The sequence below is a fragment of the Monodelphis domestica genome, chromosome 1 (assembly GCF_027887165.1).
Source record: "Monodelphis domestica isolate mMonDom1 chromosome 1, mMonDom1.pri, whole genome shotgun sequence".
NCBI classification, from domain to species: Eukaryota; Metazoa; Chordata; class Mammalia; order Didelphimorphia; family Didelphidae; genus Monodelphis; species Monodelphis domestica.
The window spans coordinates 502,640,566-502,662,235 of NC_077227.1; the positions used below are offsets into that span (position 1 = coordinate 502,640,566).

Here is a 21,670-nt window from a genome sequence, read left to right on the forward strand (position 1 = left end):
CCGGGTCACACAGCTAGTAGTGTCTGGGGCCAGATTTGAACTCAGGGAAGTAAGTGTTATTCACTACAGGCCTAGCACTCTAGTCACTTTACCACCTGTCTATGTATGTCGTATTGCTGTCACGTAAACTTACATTGTGGGATAGGGAGCTTGGTAGATATGCCATGGTTTATAGTGGTAAGTCTGGAACAAATGCCATATTCGCTAAAGCGAGTCACTGTTGGTTATACCATATGTGTTGTCAATTTGTAAACCCAGGATTTAAAATCAAGTTGACTTAAAACTTCGTGCAAATATGTTAGATACTTTAAATATAGATAGCTATTTCCTTTGTACATACAGACTCTTTCCTCCTTCATCATTTCTTCATTCTACAAAATATGCATTTTAAGAAATTTTCTTCTTTGGTTTATCCTTTAAGTGACATGTGCGTTTTTTAGATTTCTTCAATTTTTATTTAACTCCATGAGGATCCTTTGAATCTATTAATTGAAAAATAGAGTGATGAGATTGCTTATACTCCCTGCATCAGTCCCCTGGTCTAATTATGTCATGTCTTCCTTCAACATGACTTTAATGAGTCGACCTGGGTAGGTTTTGAGGCTCTATTATACTAGGAAGAAAACCTCTATTTAAAAATGTGATTAGCTAGAAGGTTTTTTTTTTAATTGTTTTAAGTCAAAGCTTTTAATATTGAAGGCACTTTTATTCGTCCTTATCTCTTCTAGGTTGTTAGAAGAAATTCTCTTAGTATCATTACTACTTGGCTTGGTACAAAGCAGTAAAAAAAAAAAAATCTGTCATGTCTAGAGTCTTTCAGGAAGTTAAGCATTATTCCAAAAGTTAAGAATTGAAAAAGACAGGAAGTATTCAGCTGGGTGTGAGGACAAGATACTCTTTTTGTTTAGGGAACCTGGGTTCAAATTATGGCTCTGCTATTTGGTATGATTTTTCTATGACCTTGGGAGTTTCCTCTTCCTTGAAATGAAGGCATTAGATTCAATTATTTCTATGGATTCCAGCTCCCATTTTCTGATGCTGTTTCATACTTTATATGTTTTAAAAGGCTGTATTTGAACATAGATGCTGTCGGTTTAGTATCTGGAATTGAAAAAGGAGTAATATGAATGCATAGAATAAGATATAAGGAAATTTGAGGTTATATATATACATATATATGAATATGAGTTTAATATTTTTGCATGGGTTTTTTATCTTGTTGATTAAAAAATTTACTAATGCTCTCAAAAATGCCTATACATTTGTTTTGAGCTACTCACACAAACATGGCTAATGCAGTTTTTTGGATGTTTTTAATAACACAAAGCACTGTGTTTATAAAGGCTCTCTTGCTGACCCTCACATAATTATTCTCAATAAGGATAGGTCACTTTTTCTAAGTTCTTTTATAAACTACATATAGACTCCCAAAAATTTCATTGTTTTACAAGTACAGAAAATGAGGCACAGTAAAAGTTCCTTGAACTCTGCCATACAAAGCTATTTCCAAGTTTGTGCTTAAATTACAATTCATTATGGTGCTCTAATGAACTTTTTGACTAAAGAAGCCTCTGATGAATACTTCATAACTTAACAGTGATTCTTCGCACTTCTGTGTCATTATTTTATCCATGGATCTTCAGTTTTTGTTTCATGTAGCAAGGGTAATTGTATTCCGGATGTCCAAGTACCAAGCCAGTTAAACAGCCCCAAAACATCAAAAAACTACCTTTAAGGAAAGAAAAAATAGAATTCAGTATTTCAGTCATAGAGAGCAACTCTCAGAAATAGTTGCCAAAAAAAGTTATAAAAATTAGAATGATTCCTGAACTAGTTTGTTAATCTAATCTTTTAAAGCTAGAATACTATGGGAGATGATAAGTGATGAGTAAGAGAAATTTCATTGACTTGGAGTTAGATATGTTTTAGTTTCTTTTACTAAGTGATCCTCCCTAGATCTTTAAAATTACCCTTAGTAACTGTTTAAATCATTTTGAAAATAGTCTTTGGATTTTCAGCAGAAAAAGAAAAGAAAGTATGAATTTATGGCCCAGGTATCTGCTACAGTTAGTTCTTAATTCCATTCCTGTGGTTACATTTTTGTGTTACCTTTTTTTTTTCTCCTTGGACGGTTCCAAAAAATCTAAAACCCTTCTAAAAAAGTTGGACCTTCAAAAATGAAGCTGATTTGGGATCCTGAATATTCTCAAACCTCACTAATTACTCCTAGTCCATTTCACATAGCTCACTACTCAAAGCGTTCATCGTTGTATAGGAGAATGGGGAGAAGTATATTAAGTTGGCAAGCTGTTGGCATGATGTTCTCATCCACTGAAAATAGGATTAAAGTTTTAGTTCCTAAAAACTGAATTTTGCCAATTTGAGGTAGGGGCAAAGTGTGTTGAAGGAAGAGAATCCTTGAAAGTGAAGGAGTTACTCTGTTGACTTTAGACAGTGAATTTTCTAGATCAATTCTGTTCTTTGTAAAAATGGGACTTTTGTGTAGGGGAAAGAGTGAGGGTTGAGCCCCCTGGAAAGCATAACTTACTTATAGAAAAGTTAAAAAGAAATAACTTCTGGCTGATTTATATTGAAGATATCTTAGAAAAACTTGAGAAAGTTGTTTAAATTAATTTTTTGAGTAAAGTATATCATTCATTCTATCTTAAACCATTCAGGTAAAAAGACATGCTTATTTTCAGAAGTGATATAAATGAATATAACTTAATTTCTTCACATGGATCTTAAGAATTATCTTGTTCTCATTTTGAAATCTTCTAGATTATATATAGAAAGCTTTGCCAAGTGCTATATTCTTTTCTGTCTACACAATAGGGTAAGGTGCTGATGGGTGTTATCTATGGAACAACATTCCCTTGCCCAGGGCATAGTGATTTCCCTGAGAGTTGTTATCAGTAATTAAGAATTCCACTGATTCAGATTAAAGTAAATTAAAAAACCATCACTTTCTTCATAATTTCAACTATTCATTACTGTACTTGTAGCTTGCTAAGGTTAGTTGGACACATTTCTGAAAATCTTCGTGGCCAAGACAAACAACTAAATAAAAAATTATTGATAGTTTGCAGTTGTCGGCAACAGCAGTTACATTTAAATCCAAGTGACACCTTAAAAAGTAAGGGTAGCCTATATTACTTAAAATTGATGCAGTTCAGATGGAGTTTCTTGGTTGAAGAATTGAAATGGCACCTTGGGAAAAAATCAAGACACTCCCTCTTGTTTTACACTTGAGAAAACTGAAGCCTAAAATTTCTTGACAAGGTTCACACAAAATGTAAGGAAAGGAGCTAGGTTCCAAATCTAGTGCTCTTGCCACTCGGTAAGCCTGCCTCTGCACTATAGATATCCCAAATGTATTTATACATTGACAAATGAAGCACAACACCATATAAATCTTGTAGAAGACCATTGAGAAATTTGAAACTGTGATTGTGCTAACTGTATCTTGGATAGATTATGTGTGTGTGTTTAAAGTATTAGTGTATAAAAACACTATATTCTGTGACTATATGCATGTATGCATGCACACACAGTATGCTCTGTAGATAAAGAATTGTTGCTGTGACAACCAGGACTTTCCTGCCTTTCAGGAATGGCAATATTGTAGTATAATTGTATCAAATGTATAGTTTTCAGGCTTTGGGGGAGGTAATGCACTACTGGGAAATAATTCATCGCTTTTATAGTGATTGCACCAATAACTGTCTTTTATGTAGAAGAAAATGAGCCTGAATAAAATTATCCTACCCCTTTGTAAGTTTGAGTTAAGTTTTATTGTTTTCTAAACAGGAATTGTATAGAGGTCAAAACTAATGTTGAACATTAATAATATTGTTGATAGGTTTGATAAAATGACAGTTATAGGCTTGAGTTTTGTATCTATCATGGTTCTTTGCATTTCTACTATTGTTAACCTCAGTTTAGATTTTTATCTCTTAGATTATAGCTACCTCTTTACTAGTCTCCCTTCAGATTCTCTCTCCTTTTAATGTAACCATCCTACATACAGCCTCCAAATTAATCTTCCTGAAATATTATTACTGTGTTGCTTCCCTTATACCAAAAAACTTCCAATGTTGTCACTTTCTGAATCAAATCCAAACATCCTAGCATTCAAGGCCCTCACAGTCTGACTTCACCTACTTTTCCAGTTTTATCTCTCATTGTTGCCCTACAACAGATTATTCATATCATCATTTATTGGAGATATTTGTGTATTATCATTACTTTTTGATAAGGACCTTGTATCCCACAACACTGTATCATGTATAACTGGGTATTTTCCCAGCAGCTTTAGAACCATACTAAATAGACATTCCAACAGTTGTAGAATGGATGAATGATTCTAATAAGATACTTTTCTCCATTTGAAAAAGGAAGGTAGCCTTAGATGGTGACAACTGGTTAAGATTATATGTATCTTTAAAGCTACTCAGCAACCAGAACCTGTGTGATATCTTGTTTGTTTAGCCTCCTTCTCCTACACATTACAAGCTGTTAATAGTATTTAATCCTAGAAAAGTGACTTTAATTTTCTTTGCCTGGTTTCTGTGGTGATTGTTGTTGGCATTTTAAAAATACACCTTTGGTATGTTGAGGACCACTTGAGAACAGTCATTAAATCAATGGTATCAAATTCAAAATAGAAAAAGATCCCAGTAGGTTGAATATTGAGTTAGAAAACCACAAATTAACATTATGTATGTTCTATTGTATTTTAAATGTTTTTATTAATGACTTCTGTTTCTTAAATCATCATTAATCTCCAAGTATGTTGCATTGTGTTTTTATTTTGTTAAACATTTCCCAATTACATTTTTATCTGGATCTGCAAATTTGATAAAAGATTTAGATAAAAATTTTGGTTGAAAACAAAAAACCTTAAAATATTCTACAATTTGTTAGCTTGCTGATCACTGACAAGCTTCATGTGTGTTATATATATTTGCTGCTTCGTTTCTTTATAACTGCCTCCTTTGCCTATAATTTCAGGTGACTAAAAAAGCAGTTCTTTTAATTGGCCTAATAATGCAAAAATAACTTGGAATGATGTGAGCTAGATATAAATGCTCATTTACTGTTAGAATGCCAGTTCAGAGATTTCATTCATTATACTTACACTTGTATTGTTTTATCTGATGTAAAAAGATAAGATTGTGATAAATGGGGAATTGTTAATTGTACCTCTGGTGCTATGGGAAATTTTTCTCTAACTTATACATAATTTTGATTTTTTTAAACTAATTAAAAAATAAATTATTTAAACCTGGAAGGAACTTTAGAGATCATCTCTCGTTTTACAGATAAAGATGCTAAGGTTTAGGAACTTTGGCAAGATCACACAAGTTGTTATAGAGTGGATTTCTATTTGAGTACAGATTGGACTACATATGTACCTCCCAGCTCTTGTAATAATGTGAAATTCAGGTTCTTGTGTCTTGGCTTATGTTTGAAAACCCTTCAGACTAATATTAAACATGAATCAAAACATCATTTTGAGTAATAATTTTGATAGTATCTCAAATATGAATTTTGCTGATCTTACACTGTAATGGGAAAGAATTTAAACAACAAATCAATGGAAGCTGAACTTTCTCAGTATTATAAAAGATATTTCCATTATTGTGTTACCTTAAAATTATCACTTTTTCTTAAATCCCCTCTTCCTTTGTAGTTCTGCCCTTGTATAAATATAAAGCTATACATAAAAGTTCTGTTTTCAGATATAGAGCTAGAAATTAGTAGACATCTATCCAAAATCCCCTCATCTTGCCAATAAAGAAAACTAATGTCCAGAGAAGCAAAATGATTTGCTTAAGGTCACACAGTTGTTTCATTTACTACTAGAATTTGAACCCATGTCCTGTGATTCTAGTCTAGCAGATTTTCTGTTGTTCCATATTGCTTCTTTATTAAAATACATAAATGTGCTTTTAATAAAGATTGATTGAAGGACCTTGAATTCTCCCTGTTCTCTTTCCTTTTTACAGGATTTCAGCTTGGCCCTATCCTTACTATCAAGGAAGCTATATACTAAGCACTTTTGGAAGTTCCTTACAATTTTCAAGCCACCAGGGTACCATTAATACACTGGAGCAGTTGCTTACTTAATGGTATTCTAATGGTCTGGAAAACTTAAAAGTAACTCAAAGTGGCTCGTTTACGTTAGTGGGAGTGGTTCATTTACCTGTAAAATCTGGCTTTGTATTTTGTATTTAAAGGAATGCTAAAAAAGAAAAAGTAAGCTTATGGTAGAGAGGTGTTAGTGACAGGGACTGTTTTTTACACCAAGTTGTGTTCTTGTTATCAAATTACAGATACCTGAAATTACCATTTGTTGTTGCTTGACTCAAAATGTATCAGTTTATGATATCATAGAAAACAGAAACCCTTTACATTTTGCTTCTGGGATAGAGATTAAATTCAAAATTCTTAGTCGCACTTACTAATCTTACTTGGACTTTGGTGTTCCTGTTACTTATCCCAGTGGTGTACCTTTATTCAGTTGCCAAATATAAAAGTAAAAATAACTCATAATGTTTGGGAAGTTTTTTATAACTTAAATCCTGAATTATGACTAAGGGTTTTTTTTGGTTGTTTTTGTTTTGTTTTGTTTTTAAAACCCTTACCATCAGTCTTGGAATCAATACTGTATATTGGCTCCAAGGCAGAAGAGTAGTAAGGGCTAGGCAATGGGGGGGGGGGGGTCAAGTGACTTGCCCAGGGTCACACAGCTGGGAAGTATCTGAGGTCAGATTTGAACCTAGGACTTCCCATCTCTAGGCCTGACTCTCAATCCACTGTGCTACCCAGCTGCCCCCATGACTAAGTTTTTAAAGACTAAAATGTTCATACATGCAGTACTTTAAAATATAAAGAACTCCTTGGAATTGGATTAAGTAGTAGGAGAACTATCTAAATGTGGCTTTTAGTGCCTTCATTTTTATGATTTGTCATTGATTTTCATTATGATTGTCATTAATTTTTTTTAAATATACTAGATAATTGTGATATGTTCCTTCTCACTTATGTTGATTAAAATGTGAAATGTCACAGTATTTGTATTGTGGCTTATAGAAAGACCCACAATTTATCTGAGTAAATTTATGAATGTTTGCATTGTCTTTCTTAAAGGAATGCCATAGTTCAAAATTCTAAGACAGAATTGTATAACCCTCTTCCAAATTTTATACGAGAGAGCTGACAATTTCTTTAATTAAAAGCTTAGTGTCAAGTATCTTGTACTACAGAGGGATCACCTTGATGGCTCAGTGAGAATGCTGGGCCTGGAAATAGGAGGCCCTAAATTCAAATCTGGCCTTAGATACTTTCTAATTGTCTGACCCTGACTAAGTCATTTAGTCCAAATTGCCTAGCCCTTATTACTCTTCTACCTTGCAACAGATATCAATTCTAAAACAAATGTTAAAGGTTTGAAAATAAAGTGCTACAGAGAATTGGGGAAATGAGAAGAGCCCATTTTAGTTGAGGGATATGCCTTTAGTTATGGTAAGTCACCAATTACCCAAAGTTTAGAGTTCATTTGGAAAGTTGTTGGAATTACCATTTGAACTAAATAATAATACAATTTTTATGAAATTAATTTTTGAGGTAGGATAACATCAGAAAAATTATCAAAGAACCCAGAAATTTTTTAGGATGCATCATTTAATATTATCGCCATATTTGAAAGAATATCTGTACAATTGCCAGGACCAAATGAAAATTTCCCTTTAAAACAGTAACCATATGTGTGTCACTTTGGTTTTATAAGTTCTAATAATCAGACCAAACTAGGAATACAAGAATAGAAGCCATATACAAAATCAATAACAAATAAGCTCATCACACAGGATCCCTCCATATTGACTTCAGAATTGGCATTAACTCTTAAAATCCAAAGTTCTCAAAGTTGAGTTCTTATTTTTGTTTCCTACTACTTCCTAGATGGGACCTTCAGACAAGAGAATATTACCTATCCTGTCTTTGTTCATGCATCATGATAGATAAGAGAACTTAACTTGACCAGAATGGTCAATATAGAGAAGACTAACTTAGAATTTGGAGACCTGAGTTAGGTAGTAACTGTACAATTATAGTTCATCCTTCTTTTTCAAAGAGAAACAGTGCAGTGATAATGGGTGATGTCTTGACTTGCTCATGAATTGGATTTAAGTGAGGTAGAGTTGCACAAATTCTTACACCTCGCTTTGTCTTCCAGTCAACCAAGTCCAATGACAGGAGAAAAGTCAGGATGACTGGCTTCGGTCCAGGATGACCTTGGCATCTTCAATATCTGATCAAGCACTAAGCACTCTACAGCACCTGCTCCAGCTGCCTTCATGGCTATTGCAGTGAATCGTTCTTATCCACTTATTCTACTGGGGGACATCTTCACATGCTTGAGATAGACATCCCTGCTCATTCACCAACAGATTTGAGGCCTATCAGTTATCCTCAAGTCACAATTTTGCCAGGATGTGACTGCTGTACATACTACAGCTTCTTGGAGCCACAGATAAGAGTTGGGTCAAAGGTGTTTGAGCAGAAGTTCTAGCCCTACCTGAATATCCCATATGATTGAGCTCTACCAGTAATTAGATGTCCAACTGAGGTTGATCTGCTATTAATTTCCAACTAAATCTGATTATAGTAAATTACAAGAAAAAGCATCCTGACCTTGTTGATCAGAGGAAGGAAGGATATTAAATAGATGAGTACTATATGTGTTTTGGCTAAAAGTCATTCTGCTTTTGCCCAGTATAATTTTGATTACATCTTTAAAATATTTTAATATCTCAGCTTAATAAAGAATTTAACAATTGACATTTCACTTGGAATAGAGAATTATTTTTTTCCCTTTGAAATTAGGGAAAGTTTTCTATTTGAAGTTTTGTTAAATTTACTGGATTGTTAAAATGATCAAATTGGGAGAAAAACTAAGTTTATAAGTAGTACTAACCAACCATAGGGAAGAAAATGCCAAAAACTGATTTATTTAATCTTTGTCTCTTTCCTTTTCTGTGTTTGTTAGATTAGGTATTAATATTTTTGGTATGATAGTAATGGTATAAATAACCATAAATTGTACTCATAAAATATAGTATCTTTTATTTCAGTTGTGATTGATGTACATAGCCATACATACGTGCTGTCTTTGGGTTTTTTGGGGTGTTTCAAACTTAGTTCTAAGCAACTTTGTGAGTCCCGTGTTATTAATACTATTTATCAACTCCAGTAAAAACTTAACTTTCCCTTAATAACTTTTAAGCATTACTGTCTTGGGACTGTCAAAAATAGTGGGAGAGGCAAAGTGGAGAATATGGAATGGAAAGGAAAATAATAGCCCTTGTTTCAATTAAAAGTTTCTGGCATTTGAGAAATCAGATGCCCAAGGATATTGAACAATGAAAAGCTAGCGTGCATAGGTGTGTGTTTTGTTAGATTGAGCAGAAATTATTATTAATTGATTATTAAGAATTATTCATTGGTTCCCAATTCAGATGTAGTATTTTGCTAAAACTATCCATCAAGTTATTAGCATATAGGTTGAACATGTTTTTATGTTTTTAAATTCACAAACTTTTGAAAATAGACTATTATTATTGGCACTGAAATCCTTTGAAGAAGATGAACCCACAACCTGAGAAGCTTAACAGAGAATATCGGAAATGCAGATGAAATCAGTTCCTGGGAAAGAATGAAAAAGAAAGAGCAGAATGTTAGTTTTTACTAGGTAGAGACTTTTTCCTTTCACTTCTCCTGTAACCTAGCACAGTGCCTTGCACACATAGTGGACCCTTTAGATATTATTTAAATTGAATCAAATTGAAGTTGTTCTTAAAAATGTGAGCCTTGTCTTAGAAACTGTAAGCAGTTTTATAAATTAGTTAACATAGAGAAAGTATTAATTATCTTGCCATCAGACAACTAAAAAGAGAACTAAAATATTAATAACTAACATTTATTTGTGTTTTGCACATTGTTTTACAATTGTTAACTTATTTGAACCTCACAATAATCCTGTGAAATAGAACATTAAATTCTGAAGATATTTTATCTTTCTTTAATGAGTTTTGATCACTAAGGAAGCTTACAGGTTTTCACCAAGATCATGGAAAACCTACAAACAAAATTTTATAGTTGTATGTTAATGAAGTACTTTACTAAAATTTTAATCCTATTCATAAATCTTGTTCCTAAAATGCCTTGACTTCCAGGAAAATTCAAAATATAACAACCTTCAGCTTGGGCTATCATCGTAATTTGTAGCAAGTTCCAAAATTTGATAGTTACATGGTTTTATCCAGAGAGAATTTTAGTAAACCACTTTCAGTCATTATCTTGAAAGTGGTATCATTCTTTTCAGCTTCCTTTAAAACTGTCAGCCCATAGAAATGTTCTCCTCATGATGCCATGTTCTGGTACTGTGGGGAATTGGAGTTTTAGGTACTTCAGACACAGAGTTGAACTGGTGGGATTTCCTTGTTTTTCTTTCTGCTTTCTCCTTTATGACAAAAAATAAACAAAATTAAGGGGAAAGGTTCACTATGGTGTTCATTAGTTTAATTGATCCTTCTTTTTGCCATTAACACCAAAAATACAGCCTCTTCTTTAGGAGCAAGGCAACTAGTTTATAGAGTAAGAAATTGTTCAACCCAGAAGATGGTAGGGTGGTACCATTTATCATCATTAATTATTTCCCTATAGGCAAGCATCTATTGATCTACTAATTATACAAAGTTAGGATATAGCTTTATTCTGATTATGTGAGTCTTTACGAACCTCCTAAAGAAATATAAGCAGGTATGTGTATGCATACAAAATATCAAACTAAAAAAAAAATAAAAGCTATATTACAAAAGCCACCTTCACCACCACTTTAGTAGATAGAATTTTTATTGTCCCCATTTTACAATTGAGAAAAAGTTAGAAATGAGGGTACTTACCCAAGATCCTATAGCTAATAGTGAGTTAGAACTTAAACCCAGGTTTTTCATCCAGCTGCTTCTCCAATTAAATTTTACATTAAGTATTTGATTTCTCTTTTTCATCCATTACTAAAAATGAGAAGGTGGGATAATATAAGGAGGTAGTAGTCATAATCCAACTGCTTTTCTGAAGGAAAACTACAAATAAGCAAAAGTACCTAATACTGTTCAGACTTCCAAATTTTTCATTGAGATGCTAAGTTAGTATAGTTTGCTTGAGGGTGTGTAAGATTTTCCCTTCCTTTTTTCCAAGCCAAAATAGTCGTTTGCCTAGTTGTGGTGAGTGTTGCTAGAATGACAGCTAGACATAACTGACTTCCTTTCTGAACTGTGATGAGATCAGGGCAATTGGCAAAGTTATTGTTACTTATCAAATGATTATAATGAAACTTGAGAGTTAATGTGTTATCTTAAGTAAATTTTGCATCTTGTTGCTGTTGTATCCTTCCATATTTCTAGATGAAGATTAAGCAATAGCTGAAGAAGCTTTCAGAGAAAAGAGTGGCTAGACCTTCTACTTCATAAAGATTAAAACATTCCATTTCTGAAAGTAATTTTTATAGTGGTTGATAGATGAAAGATTCTTAACCTGTATAAGTGGGTACCTTGTATTCCCAACCTTTGTCAGCAGTTATAGGGGTCAGTTCTTAGAAATTTCATTTGTATTTGCAGGACTTTTAGGTCATTTTTGTTTTAGTGGAAAGCTATAGATAGTAATGATAAAAATCTGGCATTTCTTACTTTCTCAGAAAATTCATTTCCTGGGTTTACAAGTTAATAGTTGGCCAGCTTCATCAAGACTGATTTTTAATTTTAGCTCTTAACAATAGGTGTGATCATAGTCTATAAAACTTGATAGAGAAGAAACATGATTAGTTCTTAACCGTAAATTTCACATCAAATCAGTATCTGTTAATTTTGAACAATAATAATCTTCTAGTTCATCAGATGATCCTATTTTTGAAAATGTCAGTGTAATTAAACTAGCTATATTTGAATTTTTAAATTAATTTTTTTTTCTAAAGCATTGGGGTTTTGTTTTTTTGTTTGTTTCCCAAAAGTAGCAATTTTTTTGGATGATTTTATTGAATTTGATTTGTATCAAGGTGTAATGATATTGGCTGGAGATACAAGTTCCTTTATAATGAATTTAGTCTTAGCTTTAGAATGTTTAATTTCATTATTTGTGGGGATCAGTTAGCTTAAGGGATCAGAAAGGTTTTGAAGTTTGGATGATTGAAAGAGTTCCATTCTCAGTGTTTCTGTAGACTACTGTAGCTGAGTAAGCCAAATGAAGTTGCAACGGACAAACAAGGCTTCACTCTATGCTTCACGAATATATTACTTAAACTTTGTGTGTATTCCCCCCTCCCTTTTATTAAATATTGGTGAAATAAATTGAGTGACTACCAAATTAAGCATCAAGACTTTCTCAAATGTACAGCTTCTTCAAAAGGAGTTCAGAGCTATATCCATCCCTATGATTGTTTTGTCCCTAGCCCTCATAAGAAATTTCTGTCTTCTTCATTCATGGTTATTGCTATATAACAGAGTAGGAACTAAGTGTAAGCAGGGTTGTAATAAGGAATATTGTTGTACTACTTTTTACAAACACATTTGAATGCCAGAAAATTCATCTTTTTTTTATTTACTTTTTTAAATTTATTTACTTTGTAATAGGTCATGTTGCTGTGAGACCTTAAAAGCCTCTGGTGGGCAGTAATACATGGAGTATATTTTTAAACCTTGTCTGGAGTGCACAAATGCCTTATTCCTTTGTGTTCAGGAGCAAAAGTAAACTCTCAAACACCCTCTTAGAATTCTATGCAAGACTTTTGCAACCTTTTAAACATCACATCTTCACTTGGTCATAGGATTTTAGAGTTGGAAAAGACCATAGAGATCATCTGGTCTAATTCAATTATTTTACACATGAACAAACTGAAGCCCAGAAAGGTTGAGTGTCTTTGTTCAAACCTGTCTTCTGAAAGCAAACCTAAAGATGCTTTAATCCTAACAATTTACCTTGGAAAGAAGTCACTAGAATGTGGGACTGAATTGGTGGGGAATGTATAGAGTAGGTAGAATGGGCTATTATTACATGTCCTGAAGAGAGGTACATGCCACTTTTATTGTCTTTTAAGTTCTTAACTATTTCCTAAGTCTTTGGTTTCATTAGTATGGATATTGCAAATTTCCTTGCCTTAGATAAATAGGTTGTTTTGAGCACAGGAATCAGTCTCCCAAGTAGGCTCCTTTCTGGTATAGTCTCTTCACAATTTAGCTACATGATTCTCAGAAGCCATAGGGAAAACCAAGTCCATCCTAAAGTTATTTAAAGCTGGTAGGACTTACCAGAGTTAGCAAAGTACCAGCATATAGTATTAAAGAAACGAAGGTAACCTCCACCGCATAAATAGGACCTAAATAGAAGGTCTCTTGAAGTCTTCCTTTAAATTACAGATAACTCATGTGGTAAAAGGTTCTTAGCTTGATGATTAATATACTGTGTTGGGCTAGAAAAACTTTGATTAGAACCTTCCTATCTCTCCTTAGACAAATTTTAAACCAAATTGATTACTTAATTGTGTTAATTTTTTGCTAATTTGCATACTATAGGTTTCCAGCTCCCAATCTCTGCTCAAAAAAATAATGCTAGTATTGACAAAAAGAACTAAGCTCTGCCTCCTCCTTCCACTCCTGCCTGTTTTAGTTGAATATTCTTTTGTGTTCATTAACACTTAGGAAACTACCTAATTAGCAGTCAAATACAGTAGACAAACACAGTTCCTATCATTTGACCATATTGTCAGCAAACCAAGTGGCATGAGTCTAAGGTAATATAATTTTTGAACTTTACCAGAGTGGGGGCTAGAAAGAAAGATTACCAATAAGCTAGAAATACAAGGCTCGTGAATTATGGCTGGAATTAACAGTAATTAGCTTTTGCCTATCTGTCTTTCTGACTGATTTTCATCAAAAGAATCAAAATTATCAAAGGAAAAGGAAGTAAATTACAGAATTAAGAGATGCAATGGAAACATTAGGGATCTGTTTCTTAAGACAATAGACTTTAACTTGGATTGTTTCTAAGTAATGAGTTAAATTTTTTGTGTTGTTTTTTTCTGCTGAAATTCACACTAAGACATCACCCTTCACTTCCTTCTTTGTATCACCTTGAAGATATACAAATCTTCTGTGACCACCTAGCCCAAATCCTAAAAGAGCTTGCTCAGTTTTTCAGAATTTTGAGTTGATCAATTAAGCACCAGGCACTGATTAGTATAGAGAGCTTTAAAATAGTTTAATAGAACTAAGTAGACCCTTGGGATTCTTAGTATTTTTCACAGATGCAAGTATATGAGCTAGTTTATAAAAGCTTCCTTGAATATTACCCCTAGACTGTTAGTTTTAGTTATTGATTCCTGGAGAGCCAACTGTATGGATTGAGAATTTTTATTTTTTCTCCATGAAATAAAATCAGTAGTGCTAATCCTTCTTGAGCAAATTTCAGCTTCTGAGGTTAATTGAAATTTACATTGGAAAGCCCCATTTCCTGGTAAGATGATTTGTCTAGGAAATTTTTGAGATGAATAGAGAAGAAAGATACAGCTGTTTTTCCCCCTCGTGTTTCAACCATGCCCTATGATTATTAAGGAATATTCTCTCCAATTAGCCTGTTATACTTTCATGTTTCCTAGGAGTGTCCCATAAGCAGACCTCTGACTGCCAAGAGTGCCCCAAAAGTGCCAGGACTAGTTTATATGGACTAATAAATCAAGCCAAAAAAAGTTTTTTGATGACCGGAGTTAATTTTTTTTCCAAAAATTTAACAAATTAGTTAAAATGTACCCTTATACTTACTGTTGACTCTGAAATAACATACAGTGACTATAAAAATATTTGTTTGTGAGACCTAGTTTTACACGGGTTTAGCTTAGTTTTGTTTTTATGACATGGTCAAAAGAACACTGAATTAGAGCCAAAGGACCTATTCTTGGTTCTGATACTTAACCACGTATGTGATCTTGGGCAAGTCTTTTTTAACTGGCTTGGGCCTCCTAGTCCTCATTTATAAAATAAAAGATTTAGACTAGATGTCTTAAATCCTCCTAAAGTATTAAATTCTATGATTTTTGGCTGGACTTTATCAGGCATTTTAAATTCAGATGCTTTGAGTCCCATTTCTAAAAGTCTACTTATTTAAAACATATCTCATAAAGTTTTGGATTTGAGTTATATTGTGAAAAAATCTAGTCTCCTTAACTAAAAAAAAAGGATGTATATTACAGTATTAGATATATTGACTATATTGAACATTAAAGTATGTCTAGAATTTTAATTTTAAAGGAATATTTTTTAGGGAGGCTCCTTTTCCTTCGCATTTTAAATCAGTCTGCTCTAATGCAAGGCTCTCTTTGTCTTAGCATTATCTCCTTTCTTCTATTCCCTACTTTTTAAAGACAAAGTAATTTCTTCAGTTTTTCATATCTTCCAAAGTAGATCTATCCTGGGGTAATACACAATTATACAGTGAAGTTCTTAGACAGCAAAGAACTAATTTCCAATGGTGGCTGCCACTGTCTAGTAAATAAGAATTAGTCCTAAGATTGTGCCATCCCTCAAAGAATAATTTCTTAGGTTCTCTGGTTTTTGCCTTTGAACTTGTTGGAGTGGGGGTTTTGTTTGTTTTGGGAATCAACAGGCATATAATCAAGACAGTTCAAATATGTCTACTTCACTCGACAAATTTTCTTTTTCCTATGGTGATTAGACACTTTAAACTATAATGAAACTGTGATAAACTAGAAGGGTTGGGAGATACTTATTCTAACTGCCTAAATGGAAAAGTAAACCTACCTACCTTTTTGCCAAGTTATGCATAGTGTTCATGGTTCCAGCACCAGGCATAAGGTACAGGAAGTAATGAAAATTGTATGTATTTTGACTAACCTTTAAAAAATTTTTCCCAATAGAAACTATGTTCCAACTTCCTGTCAACAACCTTGGCAGTTTAAGAAAAGCCCGGAAAACTGTGAAAAAAATACTTAGTGACATTGGTTTGGAATACTGTAAAGAACATATAGAAGTAAGTATTGCATATTGAGCCACCTTTTGTTTTCAGATATAAATGGTTGGAACAGTTTTTTTTTTTTTTTTTGGTTTTTTGGTGTGTTTTTTTGGCCGCTATTAGGGGCATTTACTTTTTTTATTATTGTTGATATCTTTTTTTTTTTTAAAGTTATTTCCCAATATAAACTCTCTCCCACTCCCATGGAACCTTCCTTTATAATAAAGAAAAACAGGTAAGTAAAACTAACTGGCAGAAACATCTGATAATATAGGTTCCGTGTAGTCTTCCAGCTCTACAAGAAGAATGTACTTCATTTTCTGTTCTTTCAAATCAAGAATATTTACTGCAGTTAAGTATAGTGCTGCACAGTTTTTTAAATTTATGCTGTGTAATCATATATTGCTCTCGGTTCTGCAGAGGAAAGAAAGCACTGCTTCACAAATCATCTTTGTTTTTCTGACTTCTTCATTCATTTTTTATGGCAAATAAATTCAGATACCACAATTTATTCAGCCATTTTCCAATTGATAAGCACTCACTTTGTTTTCAGGGTTTTTTTTTTCTGTCATGAAGAGTTCTATATATTTTTTTTATATATGTGGGATCTTTTAGACATTAACATCCTTAAGATAAAAGGGCAATTCATTTTTATAAGTGTTTTAGAATACTTTTAGAAACATTACTACCAAGGGCAGCTGGGTAGCTCAGTGGATTGAGAGCCATGTCTAGAGATGGGAGGTCGTGGGTTCAAATCTTGCCTCAGATATTTTCTAATTGTGTGTGACCCTGGGCAAGTCACTTAACCCCCATTGCCTAGCCCTTTCTGTTCTTATGCCTTAAAACAGAAGGTAAGGGTTTTATTAAAAGAAGAAGAAAATAAATATTACTATATTTCTAAAATTCACACTCCTAGTACCCCACACACTCTTATAAAACAAAAAAAAGAAAGAAAAGAAAGAAAATGCATTGATCAAATCTTGACCATATGTAACATGTACATCATTGCAAACCCAAAGTCCACCCAATCTGCTTAGAAGGAGGGAGGTTTGTGACTGGTCATTGTAGAAATTTCACTCATAAACTTTTCAGCCTAGTAGCTCCCTTCTCCTGAGAGATTCCATTATTTTAGTGCAGACACCCAGTTAACTTAGCCCACTATAGCTCAGAATGCCTAAACCCATGTGATCAACCAGCCCTAAACCTATTCAGAATGAGAGATTACAAGTGGATACCATCATGCTGGGCTCATTCATATTTTCTTACGGAACAATATGTCATTACATTTCTTTACTACAATTTATTCTTCCCTAATTGATGGGTACCCACTTATTTCTTGTCTGGAGTTTTTGCTGTTACAAAGTTCTTCTTTGAATGTGGTATACATGGGACCTTTCTTTTCATCTTGTTCTCCTTGGAGCATATATGTAGTTGATTTTCAAATATGGAATTGAATCTCTTTTACAGAAAACATCATGAAGATAAATAGAATCTTAGCACTATCTTGATTAAATCTTCAGCTAATACATGTTCTCTACTAGATGTGTAGAGGTTTATAATTTGTATCTAGGTTGCCTCCCTTTCCCCCTAGAAATTGAAGCCAAACTTTAGCAACATTTGTTGAATCTCTGACCCAATGTAGTAGACAAGTCTTAACAGTTATTTTTTTAATGGTGAATTGGCAGTGAAGGTCCACTGTTTCAAAAACAACTTTTAAGAATATCATTAGTGATGGAGTAAGTGGTTTTTTGTTTTGTGTTTGTTTTTGTTTTTTTGTTGTTGGTTTGTTTGGTTTTTGTTGTTTTTTTTTGTTGTTGGTTTTTGTTTGTTTGGTTTTTTGTTTGGTTTTTTGGTAAAAGGAGCATCTCCTCCCTCCCCCCCCCCCAAACCTATTAATATATAACATGTAAATGCTAGATAATAATATTTCTCAAGCTTATAAGTTTATTATAGTCTGTGTGTGGAAGTACATCCTCTAAAACTACAAAGACTAAAATAAACCTCCTTGGGAGGAAGGAAAATGGGGAAGAAAGGGTGGAGTACTCATCTGGAATCAAGTGTGGAATCAATGTCAATCCATTGATTATGAATGCAAATATCAAGATGCTACTTACAGATGGAATTTTATTTGTACACTTCTTGTAGCACTTATTACATATTGCTTTGTAGAATGGTTATATGTGAACTTTGTTCTGTGCTATACTCTAAACTATAATGGAACCTTGCCTTATTCACCTTTTCTTTGTATCCACCACAAAACCTTTAAATATAATAAGGCTCTCAAATGTTTATTCAAAAATGAATGAGATATATTTATTTATTTATTTGTAGCTTTTTAATCAAGTACTTTGGAGAGAAACTTATTTAAGAGGCCATTTTGATAACTTAGAGAAGAGCTCTTAAGTGGTTTCCATTTTGGCCACATCTTTTTCTTGAGGATAGTAGTCTTGATGTTTATAAATGGACCCAAATCATCTTCATCATTTGGCTAGCACTAAATTCCAAATCTAGGCCATTCACTACCACCAATGTTGTATAATCTTTCTCCTTATCTAGAGGCCTTCTTTTTGTACATTTTGAAAATTCAGAAATCTTTACTTCTCTTTTCCATTTGTTTTTTCCCATCTTATAAAGGGAAAAATTATAACACTGATTATAAGTTATCAATGAGAATACTAAGATTGAGTGCAGGTAAGATAATGTCTGTAGATGCCTTTTACATTTGTAATTTACATTTCCTGCATATGCTTATAAATATAGTTTACATTTCCTACATAAAATGTAATTACAGTTTCCCACAAATGAACATAAAGGTGCCATTTTTACCTTTATCTAGAACCTTCTGTAGATTAGAATTCAGCATAGCAGTTCTGATACTTCTCACATACCCCTTTTATCAAAGGGTTACCTTTGTATCTCTCTGGACCTGTACCTCATATACCTTTCATCAAAGAGTTAACTAAATTTAGTTTGTTTCATAAAACACTCTCTTGGTTTGTTTTTTCAAATATGTATTTTAGGAATATTCATCTGCATATATTTTCAGTGGAGAAAGTTTCTCTGTTTTCAGAAAGTTGACTTAGGAGAACCTTTTATTATGGAACAAAAATTTGGAAATGAGGGAAATATAAGACCTGAAGTGTGATAAAGTACTGACAGGTAAAACAACTGTAATGAAAAGTGCTTTATATTGATTATGACAAGCTTTCTAACAATTTACTTGGAAATCTCACTGACTTTGTATGGAAAAGTCCAGTCGAAAAAGATTATCCCATCAATTTGAGGAATGGCTAAACAAGTTATATTAATATAACTATCACTGTGCCATGAGAAACAAATATCAAGAATTCAGAGAATATGGGAGCACTATGTTCTGATACAGAGTGAAGTAAACAGAACCAGGAAAAACAGTAATATACTATGATTACAAAATTGTAAACAGAGAAAACAAAAAAATGAAACAATGCTTTGTAATTTTCATGACTAAGCTTAGCCCCAGAGAAGAGTTGATATTGTTCCCCTCCCTTTTTGCCCAGAGAAGATGGATTGGGGGTGAGGGGTACATGTGTTGAATATTGCACATCCTTGGCCTCAATTGATTCCTTAATTTGTGCTGTTGAATTGCTTTTTTTTTTATATAAAGAATTGCTCAGAGGGTATGATGGAGTGGGCAGGGTCAGAAATAAAGGTGACATAAAATTAAAAGCTACCATTAAAAAAAGTTTGCTCAAACAGGATTTCTAAGATTTGTGTGCCTTTTCACGATTTTGTAAAATGTTCTATCTGAGACATACAAGTAGTTGTTATCCCCTTGTAATTGCTTGCTTGTAAAAATAAGCATCTTGTTCTTCTCTATCCCTTTTTAACAAGTCGTTGGCTCTATATAAGGTTCTGCCCTCTAGTAATACTACTGGCAATTGTTTCTTTACACTTTGTTTCTCTCTTGCAGGATTTTAAACAGTTTGAACCTAATGACTTTTATTTGAAAAACACTACATGGGAGGATGTAGGATTATGGGACCCTTCACTTACAAAAAACCAGGTAAAGTATTATGCATTTCCTGTTTTCCAAATCAGAGAAGAACTCTGAATGAGTTTTGTCATCATTCTCATCATTATATCTGGACAGTAACAAACAAAACAAAATTTTATTTATTTTTAATAAATTAAAATGAAGCATTTATTGTTCACTAATGGATTCTAGCTCCAAAGTTTTTATAGGAAAACTGTTGGTGCAAAATATGTACCACCATTTTAATTGTAGTTAGGCATCCCTACCTTTCTTTGAAACTTGAAAGAGGATCTTTGACTCTCCTCTGCCACATAGGCTTTCTTGTTTCTATTCTTCAGTGGCTCTCAAACTTATGTGTTAACACATTGGGAAGCAGATGTCTAAGATAGAATGACAGTAACAACAGAGAGAATTTTAAATGACAGTTCCTTATTATAGAGATACTGGTTATTTACATAGCATAATTGTCAAGAAACATTATAATCTAAGCTCTCCTTACCTGAGATAGTAGTGTAGCTATCTTAATCTTTCATATTAATAACCCAGACAAGAGTGGAAATTACCTAAGGATATTAAAATATAAGCAAATTCTAATATAATTTGGTATGTCCAGTATTGGGCATGATACATCATCTCAAATATACATCTTGACATTAGAGGAAGTTTTAATTTTGGCAAAGATATGGGCTAATCACTTCATAGAGTTTGCATTTCAGAAAGAAAGAAAATCTCCCCAAGCATATGTTTTTTTTATCCTCAGCAAAGGACTGGCTACACAAGTGTTAAGGATGAAAATTCTAAAAGTTTGGCTCCTTCTCCTGTTTAATTTCAATACACTGTGAAGCACTGTTGTCTTTAGCACCACTCTCAGCGCAGTCTGTGGGAAGTTTTTATTTAACTTCTTAATTTGAATCAAAGCAGCTGTCACTTCATTAGTTCTTCTGAAGGTGCTTCTTCTACTTAGAAAAGAACAAGGATTTAAAGGAAAGCAGACTCTTCAAACTTTTTTCCTTTAATTATACAATGAGTCTTAAATTATCCTTCCATCAAAGAAGGGGGGAGGATAGGGTTTTGGAAGTAGGATTGAAGATAGTTTTCTATGAATTATACTACATGATAGCAATCAAAAAAGGAAATTCTTTATGTCTTTCTGTAATAATTTAATTGCACTAAGATGCTTTGGGGCTAGAATTGGTGGTATAGTCATCTGTAAGTCCTACTACTTAGGTCACTAAATGAAGATAATTTTACTTTTAATTTATCCATGTCACAGCTCATTGTAAAGTTTTATCACTGTTCTCCCATTAATGTATCTCTGGTTTGATTAAAACCAACAAAGTTCAAAAATGTGAGTCTGCTCCCATCCAAACTTGATGAAAGATGGTACTGTAGCCATGAAAAAATGATTGATTTTTATCTTATTGCCATGGAACACCAAATGGAGCTAGTATTAAAACTAATTTTTATTTTGTTTTTAAACTTCCAAATTCTGATGTAAGGAGTTTTTTCAGTTGCATTGAAAAAGGATGAATACCTAAAAATGCCAGTGGGTGAAGTAAGCAGAACCAGGAAAAC

The 21,670-nt window shown here is 33.1% G+C and overlaps 1 protein-coding gene and 1 long non-coding RNA gene across 2 annotated transcripts in view; one reads left to right on the top strand and one right to left on the bottom strand.

The window, feature by feature from the left end:
- Positions 1–21,670, top strand: part of ADNP (activity dependent neuroprotector homeobox) — a 31,221-nt gene that overhangs the window by 5,113 nt on the left and 4,438 nt on the right. Inside the window, exons 2-3 of the mRNA XM_007475737.2 lie at positions 15,989–16,101; positions 20,033–20,125. Of these exons, the coding sequence (XP_007475799.2) occupies positions 15,994–16,101; positions 20,033–20,125 (201 nt within the window). The 5' untranslated portion in view covers positions 15,989–15,993. The remainder of the gene's footprint in view (positions 1–15,988; positions 16,102–20,032; positions 20,126–21,670) is intronic.
- Positions 1,388–20,857, bottom strand: LOC103093250 (uncharacterized). Its single transcript, XR_001623895.2, has 2 exons — positions 20,362–20,857; positions 1,388–1,729 (listed from the first exon to the last, which is right to left on the bottom strand). It is a non-coding gene; the product is annotated as an uncharacterized LOC103093250 (long non-coding RNA).